The 19,018-nt window shown below is 48.0% G+C and overlaps 1 protein-coding gene across 9 annotated transcripts in view; it reads right to left on the bottom strand.

Moving 5' to 3' along the window:
* Positions 1-19,018, bottom strand: part of SCO1 (synthesis of cytochrome C oxidase 1) — a 394,561-nt gene that overhangs the window by 144,624 nt on the left and 230,919 nt on the right. For all 9 annotated transcript variants that reach the window (XM_078654747.1, XM_078654754.1, XM_078654755.1 and 6 more), the window contains one exon: positions 7,686-7,814. In XM_078654747.1, coding sequence (XP_078510873.1) covers positions 7,686-7,814 — 129 coding nt within the window. The remainder of the gene's footprint in view (positions 1-7,685; positions 7,815-19,018) is intronic.

Below are 19,018 nucleotides of genomic sequence, written 5' to 3'. Positions count from 1 at the left end.
CCACCTCGCCTTCAGGAAGCAGCTCAAGACCTGGCTGTTCGAGCAGTAGCGGACCACCCCTCCCCTAGCGCCTTGAGACCCTCTGGGTGAGTAGTGCGCTATACAAATGCTCTGATTGATTGATTGATTGATAGCCCTGGGCTGGGCAATGACTACAGCTATGTGCGTACAGTAAACATGCAGTTCGTTCCTGGTCAGTCATGTGGACACAGAGTATTTCGCTGCAATCTTGTCCCCATGATAGTGACTGACACACTCCATCGTTTACTTGGCCCCAGTTTACGTCTGTACTTCACTACCCTCGCAGCTCCTTGACTCCCCATATCTCCCTACCCCAGAGCGAAGGGCAAGCTGCCGCGCACCATGTTATCGTGCACGTTCACTCTGGAAATCAAACACATTTATAATTTCAATAAGCAGCGACGGGAGACCTCCGCCCTGTGAGTCGTAGAGGTGGGCCTGGTGAGGCTCCTAAGGGAAAAGGGAAACAATTACATATCTGCTGATGGCATCAGCTGCTCTCACTATCAAGGATAAGTGGGCTAGTACTTACTCAGTAAAGAGTGGAAACATGCAGCATTGAGTGAACAACTTGGAATGTGCTGGGAATCAATCCTGTGGGCTCTACAAAAGATAAATCAAAGCGGCTCAGAAACAAACCGTCTGATAGCAAGTCGTCTATCAAATGTATCCCAAGAAATGGAACGGTTGCGTATCCAAATGTCGTGTAGAGGTATGTGGCCAAACAGAAAGTCTGCCACAGTCAGGCCATGGTTATTTGCAAATGTAATGTCAATATAAAAGAGCTAGCATGCAAGCGTCATGTGGCTGTGAAAGGAACAAAGGCTCGCGTAGGCCTATGCTGGTGCCGTTGAGGAGAAAAGCCCAGGCGCTGATGGTGTGATTAAAACGGCTAAACGCGTGTAATCTGGGGAAAGCGCATGAATGACAGAAATCAGCGCGCTCATATCCTGTCAATGTGCAAGCATCATGCGGCTGTGAATAGAACAGGAGGTAGCAATAACCTGTACTACTGCCGTACGTGAGCAAGTAATCACCGAAAGTCGGCGGGCTCAAATCCCGTCAATGACCCCCGTACTCGACTATAGTTGCGGTGTAGAACAAGCATTGGCCGTGTGGCCGGGCCGCGATGTGAAATAATAAAATAAAACAAGAATGTCTGATGCTTCGACACACGTTGGGTTGGGCAAAGACATTTGGCATGCACTGCCAGCTCCGCATGTGGTAACAGGCGAAGTTTTTGTGTCTACACTACATTCCTGCAGCAATTTCAAAGAAATGTCGTCTTTGTAAGCCGACGTAAGCACGGGGAGCAGCAGCCTTTGATGTGCCGGCCTGCCGTGGGCAGTGAATAATTAGGGGAGGAGAAATGCCAGAGCGCACGCTGGGGGAAGCTTGTGGGAGGGAGGCTGGTGGCTTTGATGCGTGCACACGCTTTTTTCACGGGCACAGCATCAAATCGCCAGTTTGGTTAAGCTCTGGGTAAGCCCCAATATGTCTCGACATCTGCAATGCGCAGGCGCATTGGCAGAGGTCGAGCCCTAAAAAGGGTTTAAGGACTTTCCTCAATTCCAGATGATTTCAAATAACTTGCAAATGATTTGGCAGGGTATTCCAGGCAGTGGTGGACTAAAGCAGAAAGGCCTGGCTACCCAGACGGCCTTTAGGCAAGCAGGGAATACAAAGTCACAAAGAAGAGTGGTAGACCGGACATCCTTGACATGGTTTTCCCACAATGTTTTGCCTTCCATCTTCCTATTTTTGCTGACCATAGGACTTTGCACACTTTACAACTGCAAACCAGTGCTAAGGTGCTTGGGCCCCCTCTCTAAAGCATGGCAATATTGGCTTCCACTCAATTGGCACATTTAATTTACTCATAAATCCCTAGTAAAATGGTACTATCTGAACCCAGGACCTGTAAGTTATATGCTGGTAGTGGCCCTGCAGCACTGATTGTGCCACCCGCTTAAGTAGACCTTTTAAACATACCTTAAGCCTGCCACTGCAGCCTGTGTATGCAGTTTTAAACTGACCTTTTGACCTGGCAAAGTAAACCTTTTGCAAGGCCTAAACTTTCATTTTTATTACATATAATATTTAGAGTAGGCCCTAAACAGCCCATAGGGCAGGGTGCAATGTATTTAAAAAGGTGGGCATGTAATTTTAAGTTTTACATGTTGTGTTTGTGAAAATAACATTTAATAAGTGATAACTTTCAATTGGGAGAAAGGGGGAATGTAAAGTTTGGTGTCTAAAAAAATTATAATTTAAACCCTCTTAAGTCGTAAGTTGATTTTTAAGTAACAATTCTGAAAATGCCACTTTTAGAAAGTTTGCATTTTTTTTGTCTCAACCATTTGGTGCCTGCATCATGTATCCTGGGTCACATGACTAGGTGTAGCTGGCAGTTGGTGTTTGAGTGTTGCTCCCAGACAGTAAGACAAAGAGGGAATGGGTGTTGGCAAGATGGGTCATCTCGGATTTGCTCTTCCTCAGCACACTCACAAAGGGTTTGATATCAATCCTTGTGCTCCTAGACAAGCTAGGGCAAGGAGGCAGGAAAAGGGTGTAAACCTACAGAACCTGATTCTACTTCAAAGCTGGCACCAGGTAGCAATATTGAATCCTCGGACTCAGTACACCTCTGGATGACTACAGACGACTGCTTTGCCACTTTGATTCAAGAAGGACTGCTACTCTACCGCTATGCTGCCTGTGTAAAAAGAACTGGACCTGCATCTTGACCCCAGGACCACCGGGTGCTCTGCTAGGCCAACTGTGGTCTTTGGGGCAGATCCTACGCAGCACGACACATCGCCTTGCAGCCCCGCATTAGAACTGCTGCTGTGCAACAAATCACTAATGCAGGAACATGCATAGCAGCCTCTCGGAACTGCCTCTGTGTGACGCATTCCTGATGCAGGACTTTATATTGCAAGCCATTGTCGACATTATCCTCGACGACGCCGGACCTCGCATCAAAAGCCTCGTCAACTGCTTCATTGGAACTGCTCCTGCGCGACTCATCGTCAATGCAGGACCTCGCATTGCCGTCCACAGCTCCTCAAAACCACAGTTGCTGCATCCTCAATGCAGGATCTCTCACCACTCACAACAAGGATTTAAGGTACTTTGTTAAGAAGGCCCAACTTGGTCCATGCATACGGCCCGCACTCCATCGCTGTCAGCCTAAAATTGTACCCTGGTCCGGCGTAACCAGATAACCTCAGTGTTACAAATTGGATTTTTGGTAGGTTAGGGCGTGGGCCAAAGCCAGGAAAAAAACACCACTCTAGTAAAGATAAGGGAGTTACACTTCTAAAATAACCCCTGCTCACCCCCTTGGTCGCTTGGCACGAGCAACCAGGCTTATTTTGGAGGCAGTGTGTAACGCATTTGCACATAACCAACAGTAACGCAGTGCACACACTACAAAAGGACACCACACTAGTTTAGAAAAATATCCAATATTTTTATATAATTAAGACAAGACCAAAAACAATAAAAATCCACAATACTATACTTAAAAGTTCACAGTTCCAAAAATACGCTGATTAAAAAGAGTTCCTTGTGTGGATAGCTCCGTCCGGGCTACCACAGCATCGTGAACAACAAAATCCAACAGTTCTGGATGGTCACGGGCCAGCTACAGTGTCGGGAAGAAATGCAAAACAGTACCTGTGAGAAATGCAGGGCGATGGGGCCTTTGAATTCTTTCACGTTGCAGGTCGAGCTCCTCTCTAATGGAATAAGGAGCGCTGGCAGGCAGCGGGTGCTGCGGTGTGAAGGGCAGCGGGCCGGCGCACGGGGCCCCTAGGTCGCGGTGCGAGCAGCGGCTCGGTGGCGGCATCAAATGGCGTCGTCGGTGAGACCAGGGTCGCGGTGCGAGATGAAGGCGGTGCTCGCCACTGTGCTAGCAGGCCACGGGGCAAGCAGCGGCGTCGTCGTTGCTGAAGCGCTGTCGTCGGCTGACGAACTGGAGTCGATGGTGCTGGCGTTGGTAGGCCAAGGCTGCGGTACGGGATGAGGGCGGTGCGTCGTGTGACTTACAAGCAGTGCCCCCAAACCACGGTGCAAGCAGCAGCATCGATTTCGGCAAGGGGTGGGGGCATCAGGCAGGCCAAGGCATCCTGGTGAAGCCAGGCAGTGCGGAGTGCGGCGCCCACAGGTAGCGGTGCGAGCAGCTGCTCGGTTGCAGCATCAACAGGCATTGTTGGTGAGACCAGGGTGAAGGTGCGGCGTTTCGGCGGTGCTCTCTGCAGTGCCAAAACTTCAGTGTGAAGCAAGGCAGTGCAGAGTGCGCGGTGCAAGCAGTGGCGGCCTCAACAGGCATCATCAGTGAGACCAGATTTGGGGTGCGGCGTTGCGGCGGTGCCAAAGCTTCGGCATAAAGCAAGGCTGTGCAGAGTGTGGTGCCCACAGGTCGCGGCACAAGCAGTGGCTCTGTGTCAGCGTCAACAGGCGTTGTCGGTGAGACCAAGGTTGCGGAGCGGCATTGTGGAGGTGCCCTATGTGGTGCCCTATGCAATGCCTTCAGGTCACAGAGTCGGCATCGTAGACGTCGTGGAGTTGCTTTTCCTCTGTTTGTAGCACAAAACACACAGTCCCCAGTGCTGCGGGCAGAAGACCTTGAAGTACTTGTTCCTGAGACTTCATGTACATGGGGCAAGCTCTACCTCAAGCCCTTGGAGAGACTAACAAATTGGGTTGCAGAAAGTTCAGTCCAGGCCTTTCACTGCCCAAGACAGAAGCAGCCACAGCAGGTCAGGCCAGCAAAGCACCCAGCAAAGCAGTCGTTCCTTTTCGCAGCTTCTCCGGCTCTTCTTCTTGGCAGTCTTCTTGATCCAGATAAGTTCTAAAGTTCAGGGGTTTGGGACCCAGTATTTATGTCCAAAAATCCTCTGATCTTCCAGGCAGAGGGTGTCTGTGCCCAGCCAGAACCAGTGGGCCTTATCTGGTGTAAATTCCTGGCAGGAGGTGGAGACGGCATTTGTCAGAGGCAGACCAGGCCCTTTAAGGTGCAAGGAAATCTCCTCCCACTTCCCCCATCGTAGTCCAGGTCTATTCAGCCCTTTCCTGACCTACCTAACCCCCCCCGCCCCCCCCAGCCTTCTATCATCCAAAACCCAGACAGGCAGTCCACATTCCAGCAGAGGCACACTGAATGACTGAGCAAGAAAATACCCGCTTTCTAAAAGTGGAATTTTCAAACGCAGAATGTAAAAATCACCTTCACTAAAAGATGCATCTGTAGATTCTGAGTTCAGGCATACTAAATGTTATTTTCTTCGCAAATTCCCTGGGCCAGATATGTTTATAAGATGTTATAAACAAAACCTCCCATTCTGTCCTATGGGGCACTGTTAGCCTTGCAATAGTGAAAAACGAAATTGGCTGTAATTCACTATTAGGCCATGCCACACACACCAGGGCATGTCCTACCTTTCACATACACTGCACCCTGCCCACAGGGGTCCATTGGGCCTACCTGAGGGGTGTCTGACATGTAAGAAAAGGGAAGGTTAGGGACCGGCCAGTGTGTGCACTCACCAAGTCGACATGGCAGTTACAAACTGAGCGCAGAATCTGCTATGGCAGGTCTGAGTTACCGTTTCCAGGGCTACTCACGGGGGTGGCACAACCAGTGCTGCAGGCCCCCAGAGTAGCATTCGATTCACCTGCCTTGGCACATGCAGTGCACTTTACTAGGGGCTAACAGGTAAATCAAATATCCAATCATGGAAAAACCAATCCATAACACAATTTATACAGAAAGCATATGCACTTTAGCACTGATTAGCAGTGGTAAAGTGCCCAGAGTCCTAAAACCAACACAAATAGGTCAGGGAAAAATAGGAAGAAAAAGCAAAAAGTTTGGGGATAACTCTGCAAAAAGGGCCATTTCCGACACTCAGTCAGCGCTTTGTGCTACTAGGCACTATTTTTATTTAAATCTTTAAACTTGCATATCTCTGGTTCTACTGATTGGATTTTTGTCATTTTGGTCTCTAATATTTTTTTCAATTTTACTCTATTTCTATAAATTAGTGTGGGATTCACATCATTACTATTTGAAGTGCTGCATAAATACTTTACACATTCCCTCTTAGTGAAGCCTGACTGCTTTTGTGCAAATCTACGAAAAGGTTAAGCACAGGTTAATTTGGGGTTGCCTGTGTTTCACCTTGACAAGAATTGTGGTTGCTCCTTGAGTAGGGTTTCATCTCCCTCAACCAAGTTACCCAATTTCCAACAAAGAGGAAAGAAGTTGTCTGGCTGGACTGCATTTCAAAATCCATTTAGACATATAGTGGAGAGAGTTTACATAGAGGACACGATGAACTATACAGAGCACCTAGAAAATAATAGTTAAAGAATAGCCCGCTAATGTAAAGCCTTCAAAATAGGCTTAGCATTGCTGTAATGTACTGCAGAAACGACTGGGCGTGCTGTCTGGTTTTGAACTGTTTGAAGTTGGGTCGAAAAAAGATTCAATACCAAGAGGCTAATATAATAATCTAACTTGGCACTGATTTTAAACCTGAAGAATCCCACCAGCTTTTTGTCACAGAATGTTGGCAACTATGATTGTCCCCTAGGGTACTAGCACTGGGTAGGTGAAGGAAATGCACAGTGGCTCTGTCTGGGTTTGATGCAGATGTACAGCCTGTGTGTCTAGAGGAATTAATTGATCAGGAGCGAACATTTCAAAAACAGTACATAAAAGCTAGTCTTAGAATGTCATCCACATTACCAATTGAACATTGATTGCGAAGAAAATCGATTAGTATTCAAATAGATACCCTTAATAAGATAGACAGGGCGATATGAAACAATCTTCCATCAGTAAAATGTTCCAGCTTTTATCAGCCTATCAAAATATTAATCGTACTGTTGTTTTGGCTTTTCTCTCTCATAAAAGTGATGAGCACAACAATGTTCAAAAGATGGATAATGACTTTGCTCTAAAGGGGCACTTTTAATTTATATTTATTTATGTTGTATATGTATTTATAGTCATAGATCAGAAACCCTTCTAGAAAGCAAAGGAGGGATGTTCAACATTTTAAAGACACAAACGTGTGTCTAAGTGCTTTCAACAAAGAAAGGGTGAATGGCATCTGAAGTGTGGAAGCCCCATACTTACTTTATGCAGGTAACAACATTAGCAACAAATGAAAACGTTTAATACAATGCTTCCGAATCATTGGGATTTTCTTTGGGTAGCATTCAATTCTGTTTTTTTTTAATCTTTTCTGATTGTACGCAATGTCACGATTTTACATTTTTACACAGAAAACATTGGCACAAATTAATCCAAGCTACAATGAATTAAGACAAGGTTCTATCAACGAACACTAACTACTATCAACCAATGTACAGGTTTTTTATAAATATGCATCTCATTATTTTTTTCGGTGACAATGTACTATTAAAATCTAATTACCTATTTTGTTTTTACTAGAAATGGATCCTTGCCTCACTTTCCTCAAGGTTTTGTTGTAAAAGTGAAGTGCTCTATTTTGGCACACGGAAAAGACCTGCCTTAACAGATGTAAGCATGGAAGATAAAGTAGATTTGGATGCCTCATAATAGCAAATCGTATTTGTTTAAATAGCTTGTAACCAAAATACAGTTCAAGTCAATGTGACTTCCTTACCCCTGGTTTTGAAGCACCTTTATTTGATTTCTGTCCCGGTGGCGGCGGTGGTATCGTAGCCAGTGATCGCAAGGGCAAATGCTGTATATTCCACCATTTTGACTTTAAATCAATTTTAATACGCAGCAACTATCAATGGAAAAGAAAACGAGTAAGTGGCTCATAACACATTAATTGAATTTGCTAAAGCTGTACATATAACTTTTCTACAAGAGAATGTGACTCTTCAAGGAAAATGTAGAGTTTGCCAAAGCACTTAAACTGTCTTACAGATTGCTTTATTCATACTTATTTCAACAGACAGAGGCTTCGATTCTTTTTTGGTCTGGGTAGAGAGCTTTGGGTTTGTCGCAGAACGGTTCCATTGAACAAGAACATGAAAAGGACTCTACTGTTCAGTTAAGTGTATGAGACTTCTCCTTGTACCACTCATAGCTTCTGACAGGCGCAAATGTATGTTACACCGCATGTGCATCAAACAAGCCATGTTAAATATGTGCCTGTGGAAAGTTGCTGTTAGGAGTAATAGTCCTATGCATAATTGCAAAAACATTTGGATGGACTTCATTAATTATAGCTACCAGAAAAAGAGCAGGGTTACTGGTTGCCCTAAAGTCAAAGAAAATGCACCTTTTTCCATTTCCCTGTGACTGACGTGTAAGATTAGTCAACTGACATGTTAACATTCATTAGCATATGTTAACAAACAATAGCTTGCGTTTTTTTATACGTCTGATAAGTTTCATTTTCAATTAAATCGGTAGGTCTCCGGGTAGCATAGGCATTTTGTTGCACTTGCCACTTCTGCAGAAGAAATAGCAAACCAAATTAACATTAGTTTTGGAGTTTTTTTAAGTCCGGTCTATCCATGGTTTTTACACTCTCCCATGTAATAAAAATAATCATGATCAAAAATATAAACAACCATTTGCAATGCAAAAGATCTTGCATTTGCGAGAGTTTAAGCTATTGGCATTGTAAATGACAATTCCTTTTATTTATCTGTTTTGATAATTAACACATAATATAAGGCATTGTCATTTACAATGCCAGTAGCTCAAACTCTTGTAAATGCCATGACCTATTGCATTTCAAAGAAGAAGTTGCCATTGTCCCGGGCTCCTTGGAAAGTGAAAGCATGCATAGCGCGCTGAATGTTGAAGGAAAGCCTGTCATACCTGCAGTAGATAAGGCATATAGTGTAACAACAGAAGTAAAAGGGCCAGTCCTCATGGGAGTTTACAAATGAAGACAAGGAGGTACTAAGGTGGGACTAACAAGCCTATTAACGAATGAGAAGCCAGCATTTATAAAGTACAAGGACACAAGCCAATCAATCAATCAATCAATCAATCATTACATTTGTAAAGCGCGCTACCTACCTGTGAGGGTCTCAAGGCGCTGGGGGGAGGGGGTTAGGGGGGGCTGCTATTGATCGAAAAGCCATGTCTTGAGAAGTCTTCTGAAGGCCAGCAGGTCCTGGGTCTGTCGTAGGCTGGTGGGGAGAGTGTTCCAGGTCTTGGCGGCGAGGTGAGAGAAGGACCTGCCGCCGGCGGTGGTTTTCAGGATGCGTGGAACTGTGGCGAGGGCGAGGTTGCAGAACGGAGGCTGCGGGTGGGGGTGTAGAAGCTGAGTCGTTTGTTGAGGTATGCTGGTCCGGCGTTGTGTAGGGCTTTGTGTGCGTGGATGAGAAGTTTGAAGGTGATCCTGTTGTTGACGGGGAGCCAGTGCAGGCCTCTCAGGTGGGGTGTGATGTGGCTGCGTCGGGGGATGTCGAGGATCAGTCGTGCCGAGGCGTTCTGGATGCGTTGCAACCATCTCAGGAGCTTGGTTGTTGTTCCTGCGTAGAGAGCGTTCCCGTAGTCCAGTCTGCTGGTGACGAGGGCCTGGGTGACGGTCTTCCTCGTGTCGGTGGGGATCCATTTGAAGATCCTACAGAGCATTCGGAGGATGTTGAAGCAGGAAACGGAAACGGCGTTGACCTACTTGGGCATGGAGAGGGCGGAGTCGAGGATGACCCCTAGGTTGCATGCGTGGTCAGTAGGTTCTGGGGCTGATCCCAGCGATGTTGGCCACCAGGAGTCGTCCCAGGCTGAGGGTGTTGGGGCGAGGATGAGGACCTCCGTCTTGTCTGAATTCAGCTTCAGCCTGCTGTCTTTCATCCATTCGGCGACAGCCTTCATTCCTCTGTGGAGGTTGGCTTTGCGGTGTGGGGGTCTTCGGTGAGGGATATGATCAGCTGGGTGTCGTCGGCATAGGAGATGATGTTGAGGCTGTGTGTCGTGCGACGTAGGTGAGCGGTGCCATGCAGATATTGAACAGTGTCGGGCTGAGGGATGATCCCTGTGGAACGCCGTAGATGAGCTCTGTGGTTTTGGAGCGGAAGGGTGAGAGGCGGACGCTCTGGGTTCTGCCGGAGAGGAACGATGCGGTCCAGGCCAGGGCCTACTCTTGGATTCCGGCTTCGTGGAGGCGTGCTGTTAGGGTGCGGTGGCAGACCGTGTCGAAGGTTGCTGATAGGTCCAGAAGGATGAGGGCGGCTGTTTCTCCTTTGTCCATAAGGATCCTGATGTCATCGGTGGCGGCGATGAGTGCGGTCTCGGTGCTGTGGTTGCTGCGGAAGCCGGACTGGGATGGGTCCAGGATGTTGTTGTCCTCGAGGTAGCGGGTTAGCTGTCTGTTGACGATCTTCTCCGTGACTTTCACCGGGAAAGGGAGCAGGGAGATGGGCCGGAAGTTCTTGAGGTCGTTGGGGTCTGCCTTGGGTTTCTTCAGTAGGGCGTTGATCTTGGCATGCTTCCAGCTTTCTGGGAAGGTTGTGGTCTTGAAGGAGATGTTAATTGTTTTCCGGAGATGGGGTGTGATGGTTGTGCTGGCTTTGTTGAAAACGTGGTGAGGGCATGGGTCAGATGGGGAACCGGAGTGGATGGAGTTCATGGTCTTGATGGTGTCTTCGTTGCTGACGTTGGACCAGGCGGCTGGTGCGGGCGGTGGTTGCAGGGGTGGTGGTCTCGGCGGTGAGTTTGGGGGTGGCGGTGTTAAAGCGGTCGTGGATGTCAGTGATCTTGCGGTGAAAGAAGGTGGCCAGTGAGTTGCAAAGGTCTTGTGATGTTGGAATGTCGTTGGCGTTGGAGCTGGGGTTGGAGAGTTCTTTCACGATGTTGAAGAGCTCTTTGCTGTTGTGTGCAATACTGTCTAGGCAGTCCTTGAAGGCGGTCCTCTTGGCAGTCCTGATGAGTTGGTGGTGTCTGCGGGTGGCGTTTTTGTGGGCTGTGTAGCTGTCTGTGTTCGGTTGCGGAGCCAGTTCTTCTCAAGCTTCCGACAGGTGCGCTTGGCGGTCCGGAGGTCTGCTTTGAACCATGCGGCTTTCTTGTTGGTGTGATTGGTGGCGGAGGTCTTGAGTGGGGCGAGGGTGTCGGCGCAGTTGTTGATTCACTGCTTGAGGTTGATGGCGGCGGGGTCGGTGGGGTCGGGGGGTGGTCCCAGGGTGAGGGTGGTGGTCAGTTGGTCCTCGGTGACCTTGCCCCAGCAGCGGCATGGCATCTGTTGGGTGCGGTGGTGTGTGGTGGGTTTTCTGAAGGTGAAGTGGACGCATCTGTGGTCTGTCCAGTGGGGTTCGGTGGTGTGGTTGAAGGAGACGTGGGGACTTGCGGAGAAGATGGGGTCCATTGTGTGTCCAGCGGCGTGGGTGGGTGTCGTCACGAGTTGCTTGAGTCCGAGGTTGGCGAGGTTGTTGATCAGGGTGGTGGAGTTGGCGTCGTTGTTGTTCTTGAGGTGAAAGTTCATGTCCCCGAGGAGGATATAGTCTGTGGAGGCAAGGGCGTGGGTGCTGATGAGGTGGGCGATGGAGTCGCTGAACTGTGGTCGGGGTCCGGGTGGTCTGTAGACGAGTGTTCCTCTGAGGGTGGTGTTGGGGTCGGTGTGAATCTGGAAGTCCATGTGCTCGTCGGTGTTGGTTGAGATTCTGAGAGTGTCCTTGTGGATGATGCGATTCCCCCTCCCACTCCGTTGGTGCGGTCTCTGCGGGAGATCTTGTAGCCTTCAGGGATGGCTATGGCGCTGTCTGGAGCTGAGGTGGTGTTCAGCCAGGTCTCCGTCAGGAAGGCGACGTCAGGGGTGGTTGAGTCTAGGAGGTCCCAGAGTTTGATGGCGTGCTTACAGGCGGAGCGGGTGTTGAGGAGGATGCATCGGAGATGGTTGCGTTCTCTGGTTGATGGTTTGGCGGGCCGGATGCTGGTGAAGCTGCAGTTCCGGCAGGTGAAGGGCCCTTGGGTGCGCTTCGGGGTGGCCCGGTAGCAGGAGTGATCTCGTCCAGGGTTGAGTGCGTGGAGGGTGCTGGAATCGTAGTTCAGTCTGGTGTTGTGGCGGCTTTGGGGTCCAAGGGTTCTGGCGCTGGGCACGGTCCAGGCGCGGACGGGCACAGACGGGCTTGCCTCTGGCGCGCCAGCGGCGCAGCCGCCATTTAAGGTGGGGCCGGAGCGGAGCGGGGCGGGGCCACAGGGGAGCAGAGGCGGGGATACAGAAGGAAAAATGGGGGGAGGGGGGAACGGGCAACAGTGGCGGACAGGAGAAGTACAACGAGCAGCACAATACAAAACAAGCAGATTACAGTACTACCAGGGGATCACAAGCAGAAAGCAATACAAAAAACTGATACCGGGGCACCAGAGACAGCAGGACCGAACTCGTGGTCTGGGGGGCAGTCGCAGCACAGGAGACACTGGAGCACTGGTGGAGCTGTGCGGCAGCGGGGCAGCGACCTGGCCTGCAAGCAGGGTCAGGTGTCACTCCAGCAGTCGCGCAGCTGCCGCCATTTAAGGCGGGACGGGAGGGAGGAGCAGCTGGGAGCGGGGCGGGGCCACAGGGGAGCAGCGGCGGGGATACAGAAGGAAAAAAAGGGGGTGGGGGAACGGGCAACGGTGGCGGACAGGAGAAGTACAACGAGCAGCACAATACAAAACAAGCAGATCACAGTACTACCAGGGGAACACAAGCAGAGCGCAATACAAAAAACTGATACCGGGGCACAGCAGACCGCAGGACCCAACTTGTGGTCTGGGGGGCAGCGGCAGCACAGGAGACACTGGCGCACTGGTGGAGCTGTGCGGCAGTGGGGGAGCGACCTGGCCTGCAAGCAGGGTCTGGGGTCACTCCAGCTGTCGCGCAGCAGCCGCCATTTAAAATGGGACGGGAGGGAGGAACAGCTGGGAGGCGGGAGCGGGGCGGGGCCGCAGGGGAGCAGCGGCGGGGATACAGAAGGAAAAAAGGGGGCAGTGGGGGAACGAGCAACGGTGGCGGACAGGAGAAGTACAACGAGCAGCACAATACAAAACAAGCAGATAACAGTACTACCAGGGGAACACAAGCAGAGTGCAATACAAAAAACTGATACCGGGGCACAGCAGACAGCAGGACCGAACTCGCGGTCTGGGGGGGCAGCGGCAGCACAGGAGACACTGGCACACTGGTGGAGCTGTGCAGCAGCGGGGGAGTGACCTGGCCTGCAAGCAGGGTCAGGGGTCAAATATGGGCAGAGAACGGCCAGGGCTTCAAGTACATACTCAAATACCACATGCCTCGCAGAGCAGCGCATGAACTGCCCACCTAAAAACACCATATATACATACATAAAGGGGCTTTGGGCCAACCCCTTCGACTGCCATTCAGATATCGATTTGACAACCACAGAATGCAGCTTGGGCCAAACGGCAAGCCAGCTTGAGCTATTGGCATTCCTACACTGTAAGTGACAGCATTTTCCTGATCACATATGATCATCCAACTAACAAGAAATGCAGGTCAGTACTTTTTTCTTTCCATTCTTTATCATTTTTAGGTCTGACTTGGCAGCACAGCTGTCGCTAGACCTGATGTGATAAACAGAAAAGCTTTCAAAACGAGTACTGAGAGGGGAGCTTGCTAATTTTGGCTGCTCTGAGAATATGATTTCATTTGGATAGGAGTTGTGTGCTCAAATCGCACTCCAATTGGATGGTGGAGAGTTTGCCTCACCTAACATGGCTGCCACATTCCAATGTAATAATGCAGTCGTGTGCAAGGGGTTAAACTCTCCATCATGCTGCACTAATACTTGCTGCACTATTGTTGATTTCCCATGACTAGATGAGGCACTGAAGAGAGTGCATGTCCATCTGTACATGCTAGTTGATACTTTCACAGACTTAGTTGGTAATTTTAGTACAGCCAATTAGCCAGACAATCAATCACATGGCTAGACAGATTATGAGAGTCGTCTGGGAGTGAGAATGACTTGCTGGGTGTGATTTTGGCACACTGGTAGAACCCCAGCCAATCCTAGGACGCTGCACAGAAGTTTGTAGTGCTGTGTGGCTGTGGCGTCTGAACGTGCCTCTGTGGTGTCCACACATTGTCTTGGCTGTGCTCCACCTGGACCTTGCTTGTGAATGACTTAAAGTGAATCAGTCACGAACAGAGCACTAACCTGGAACTGGGCCGTGGCAGCCAATTTGGACCCAGGCAGTCCCTCTGCTGCTGTCACACATGATGTGGAGAGGGTGTAGCAACAGTTTAGACAAGGCTGACCTCTGGGGGTGAGAGTGAATGACGGCTGGGCTCGTCACATGGTCCTTTTGGCAGCCTAAACAGTCTTTGTAGGCATGCCCAACTGCTACATGTGTTACTGCCGTGGTTTTGGGGCTTAGGCAAGTTGATGACAAGCTCACTGGACGCGGCTGTGGCACCAGCAGGGTATGGAGCAACAGTACTCTAAGGCATATGAAGGAGTGGTGTTCGAAATGGAATGCCTCAGTAAGCTGACCTGACGGTTGGGAATTATGTTCTCAGGACGCTGCAGGGACAGAACACTGTTCTGCTTGTACTGGCTCGAGGTTTCTGATGAATGCCATGCTCAGAACAGACAAGAAGTCTCTGCAGCAACGGCTTACCTCACCCTCAGATTTAACACACAGGCTGTTTCCAATAGACTGGAGTGTGAAATCACGGTGTATGTCTGCATGGTGAGAGGTGTTTGAGGAAAGTGAGTGCAGTGTGAGTGCTACGTGCGCAGTGTCCGTGCCGGGTTAATAGTGCGAGTGCAGGCTGAGCGATGTATGGAGTTCTGTGTGCATGCAGGGTAAGCAGTGACTATGTGTAGAATGAACTGAATGTGTGTGCAGGATGAGCAGTGCATGAGTGTCAGGTGAAAGTTATTTGAGTGAAGGGTGAGCAAGTCAGTGCAGGGTGAGTGTGCAGGTTTAGCCGTGTGTGTGTGGGGGGTGTAGTTTGAGTGCAGAGTTAAAGGTATGAGTGATTTGTGAGTGCAGGGTCAGAAGTTAGTGAGTTTTGTACCATAAGACATTGCAGTAATGTATGGAGTACGCAGTACCTTTAAGAACTTGTTATGAGCGAGCTCCTGTTTGCGTAACGAGCTCACTTGTCAAAAGTAAATGCATTCTGGTTGCTATGTTTAGTTTTAAATTACTGCTTTATGGCCCGCGCTTCTATCCCGCATCAGTTGCTCAGTCTTCGTTGGGTGTCTGATGCATGAGGACAGGCTGCGTGTGGGCTCCTTATTTATTCTCTTGTACTACACGAAATAAACACTGTAGTTATCTCTGCTTGGCTCCCGAAGAGTATGTACCATAAGTTCAGGGTGAATTGTTTGCAAGTTCAAGGTGAGCAGTGTGTGAGCTCAGGGTGAGCATAGAATTAGTGCAGGGCGAGCAGTGGTGCAGGGTGAGTAGTGGATGACTGCAGTGTGAGCAGTGGATAAGTGCATGGGTGTACAAGGTGAGAGTTGTTGAGTGCAGAGTGAGTGGTGCTTGACTGCGTAGGTTGAGAGGTGTGGTTGTGTGCAGGGTAAGAGGTGGTTGAGTACAGGGTGAGTGCTGTCACGGTGTACAGTAAGTGGTGTGACAGTGCAGGGTCAGCAGTGCGAGTACAGGGTCAGAGGTGGTGGATGCAAGGTGAATGGTGGGAGTGAGTCTGCAGGATGAGTTACGTGTGAGTAGAGTGAGGGGTGCACAAGTATGAAGGCAACAGATGGCTAGGAGAGAAACTCAGTGTACGTGGTGTTTTTGTAGCTTGTGATGCCATGGTGAGAGGTGGTTGAGCAGTCTCTGAGCACAGAATGAATGTGCATGATTGCAGGGTATGTGGTGTGTGACTACAGAGAACTTGAAGGGTGACTTGTGGGTGAAAGGAGTAGGAGTGCAGGGTGTGCAGTGTGTGAGTGCAGAGTAAGAAGTGTGTGATTGCAGGGTGAGCGGTGTCTATTAATAAGTCCAGGGTGAGAGGTGTACACATGTGAATGGACAGTGAGAGGCATGCTTTTGTATCAGCAGTGTACTGCATTTTAACAACAGCCAATCTGGAACTGCTGTTACTTGTAAAAAAAAATTGTCATCCTTGTGCGTTTAAACTGTTTTCAGTTTACATACTTTAATGTCTTTAGTACTTTTTATGCCAATAAGAAACATATTGCTCTGTGATGATCATTAAAACTAAAGAGGGATCTGTACCTGTCCTAAACACACCTACCTCCAAGATAAATAATTAAAATAGTTATTGCACGCATATGGCCATCACGGTAAGCGTATGTTTTCTTTCTTTTTTAAATTTGCGGCATATGCTTCAAACAAAAAATTAAGAATTAATCATTGCAACAGCTTACAAAGGGCAGACATATATTGGCTTTGCAATGTTGTTGTTTTGTAGCATCTGGCCAGCCCTTTTCTCAGCGCGCCACAGAAACGGAGACAAATCAAAACACTCCTGTTTCTGACTCCTGGGCCACCATGATCCGTGCAGCTGACCCAGGTAGGCTTCTTTCCACCAGCCCATAACTCAGTTGTTAAATATTGGCCAAGTGCAACCAGTTTGACGCCCGCTTTCACTTTGTTCATGTAGGAATTTCATGCTGATTTCAACCTAGAGGGACACCGCTTTATTGCACACAAAACGCAAGGTATGGGGCCCCCTCTTCCTAAATAACGCATATCAAGTCCTTTAAAGGTTGACATTAGATCATAAGCCTTTTGCTTTTAATTGACAGGACTCAAAGACTTTTATCCTCGATCTCCTCCCTCTAAGGGGCGCCAGACGGTGCACATAGAGGTAGGCTCAAATCCTGATTCTCCCATTTTTTTTGATGCATATTCAATTATATGAAACAACATTTTGTGCTTTATTCATTTTAGAACTAAACCTTTGTGTCATCGCCCCCTGTCCATTGAACAGTGCTTGGGAGCCTGATAACCACAGGTACCCTTCTCATTCAAAACTCTATGAGTTCAATCGCTTCACATTTAGTCTTGGCTTTCAAAACTGTTCTCTATTTCTTTCACACAGACTATTCACAAAGCCCTGATGAGGGTTCGAATACGTTCTGCTCGAACCTGAAACGCGTCGGCATTACGCAAGAGTACAGTAATACATTAAATGTATCTATGCTAATGGACATTGTGCATGCTCTTGCCCCCTTTTTCACTTCGCTTTGGTGGTTTCAAAACAGGCATTCATATTTAACCATGAATTACTAAATGTGTCAATATTCCCTTTGTGTTCTTATGTATCTCATCAATTGCCATTGTGTATAATTATTGTTTGTATTTGTATAACCATTGTGTTGATTGTGTGGGTTCTTCCCCTTTTTCTGCTTTTGAAAAAAAACATTTTGCCAAAAATTTCAAAAAATAGTAGTAATTGGTATAAATAAATGTACCTTCACATGTGCAATTCAGTTACACGTGCCTTCTTCGAATAATTGTGTACTATTTTGAGGTGTGGGCATCTTCTTTTTTCCTCCAGCCAGACAAAGGAGCATGACCGGTAGGAGGCTGGTACCATCAGCATTTGGTTTAGTTAACGGTCCTGAACAATTTACACCTATCGTAAGTTTACATGTATTGTTATTTGACAGAGTCTTTACAGAAACATGGCCACAATAAAAGGGGACAAAGGTTTTTAAAGCTTATGTGCAGAAATAGCACCTGCGAGCTTTGGTCTAATAAGGCAACAATAAATAAGAAAGTGAATCACAAAATGCTCCTCTAAAATTTAATTATTATAATTCCGCACTACTGTCTGCTATTTGTGCAAAATAAATATTCATTAATCGTACATTGTACCACATATATAGGCTTCATTGTATCCCTATGTACATCCTGTTGTTTGTATGATTTATATAAGACACCCTTGTTCCTTTACAAATACTTTAAAAAAGTGGACATTTCTCTATGCTTATGACTCTTTGTGCTTTACAGCCTGCCTCCAATACACGTCTGAGCTAGGTGACAGCGGCACTTGGTGCGTACTTTCCAGACAGCCACAACCCAAGAAGGGCTGGGTGTGGCAGGAGATACATCTGCATTCATCTGTATACCGATTGTCTTCCTGGGCTGGGAGAGGTCGTCCACACTTTACATTTTTATAGGTTGTGTCCTTCCCTCACATAAAGGGCTGGTTTACCTCCTATTGACTGTCTGGAGCAGGACCGGGTTAAAAGGGATTGTTGCATACTTCTAAGGGTTCCTTTGAAGTCATCCCTTCTTTAAAACATTACTCTTTAGGCAAGCTAAGGCTGGTTGGACAAGGAGCCCGCTAGCAAGTTTCATGCCACCAGCCTTGTTCCATCTCAACGGAAATAAATATTTCCTAACAGAAGCCTTGTCTGTTACTTTTTAAAGAAATAACTCTCTCTTATCTGTTCCCAAATGTTGCCATTAACGTACATTGCCTTGAACTATTAAATGTTCCACAGGCATGTGAAGCTCTGGAAACTGCCTACTTATCTATCGGAGTCTGACCTCTATGTCCGCCCACCTAATTTAGATTGGCGGACACACAGGTCAGTTTGCACTGCCCATCACAGCCAGGAAAAACCTGGCGGTAAGGGGCAGTGAAAGCTGTTCAATGCATCCCTTACCATGAGAGAGAGCTCCTTGGCAAGGGGACCATTTTTATTTTTACAAAGGTTTGGAGTTTTGTTTTTGAAACTTAGTTTGATGGACGATTTTATGATGTTGACGGAGCTATGCATCAAACTTAAATAAGAATTAACAGGAAGCGCTATGATGGCGGTTCCTACCAATGCTTTAGAAATTATAATCAGCCTGGTAGACAGTTCTAAATGTGTTGAGGGGAGTAGTCTCAGCTTGGCAGATGTGAATTCCTCCACCAGGCCAACATAGATTACTACGCCCGCCCAATAATTAATCAAGCATATATATAAGGCAATTTTCATCCTGGAGAATACGCAAACCTAGTACCCTCAATAATCCGGGTCACTACTCCCTAAAGATGCAGGCGCAGGACCCTCACAGGACCTCTGACCCTCATCCACAGTACTTAGG

The sequence above is a fragment of the Lissotriton helveticus genome, chromosome 7, assembly GCF_964261635.1.
Source record: "Lissotriton helveticus chromosome 7, aLisHel1.1, whole genome shotgun sequence".
Taxonomy (NCBI): Eukaryota; Metazoa; Chordata; class Amphibia; order Caudata; family Salamandridae; genus Lissotriton; species Lissotriton helveticus.
This window is presented reverse-complemented; position numbering and strand designations above follow the sequence as displayed.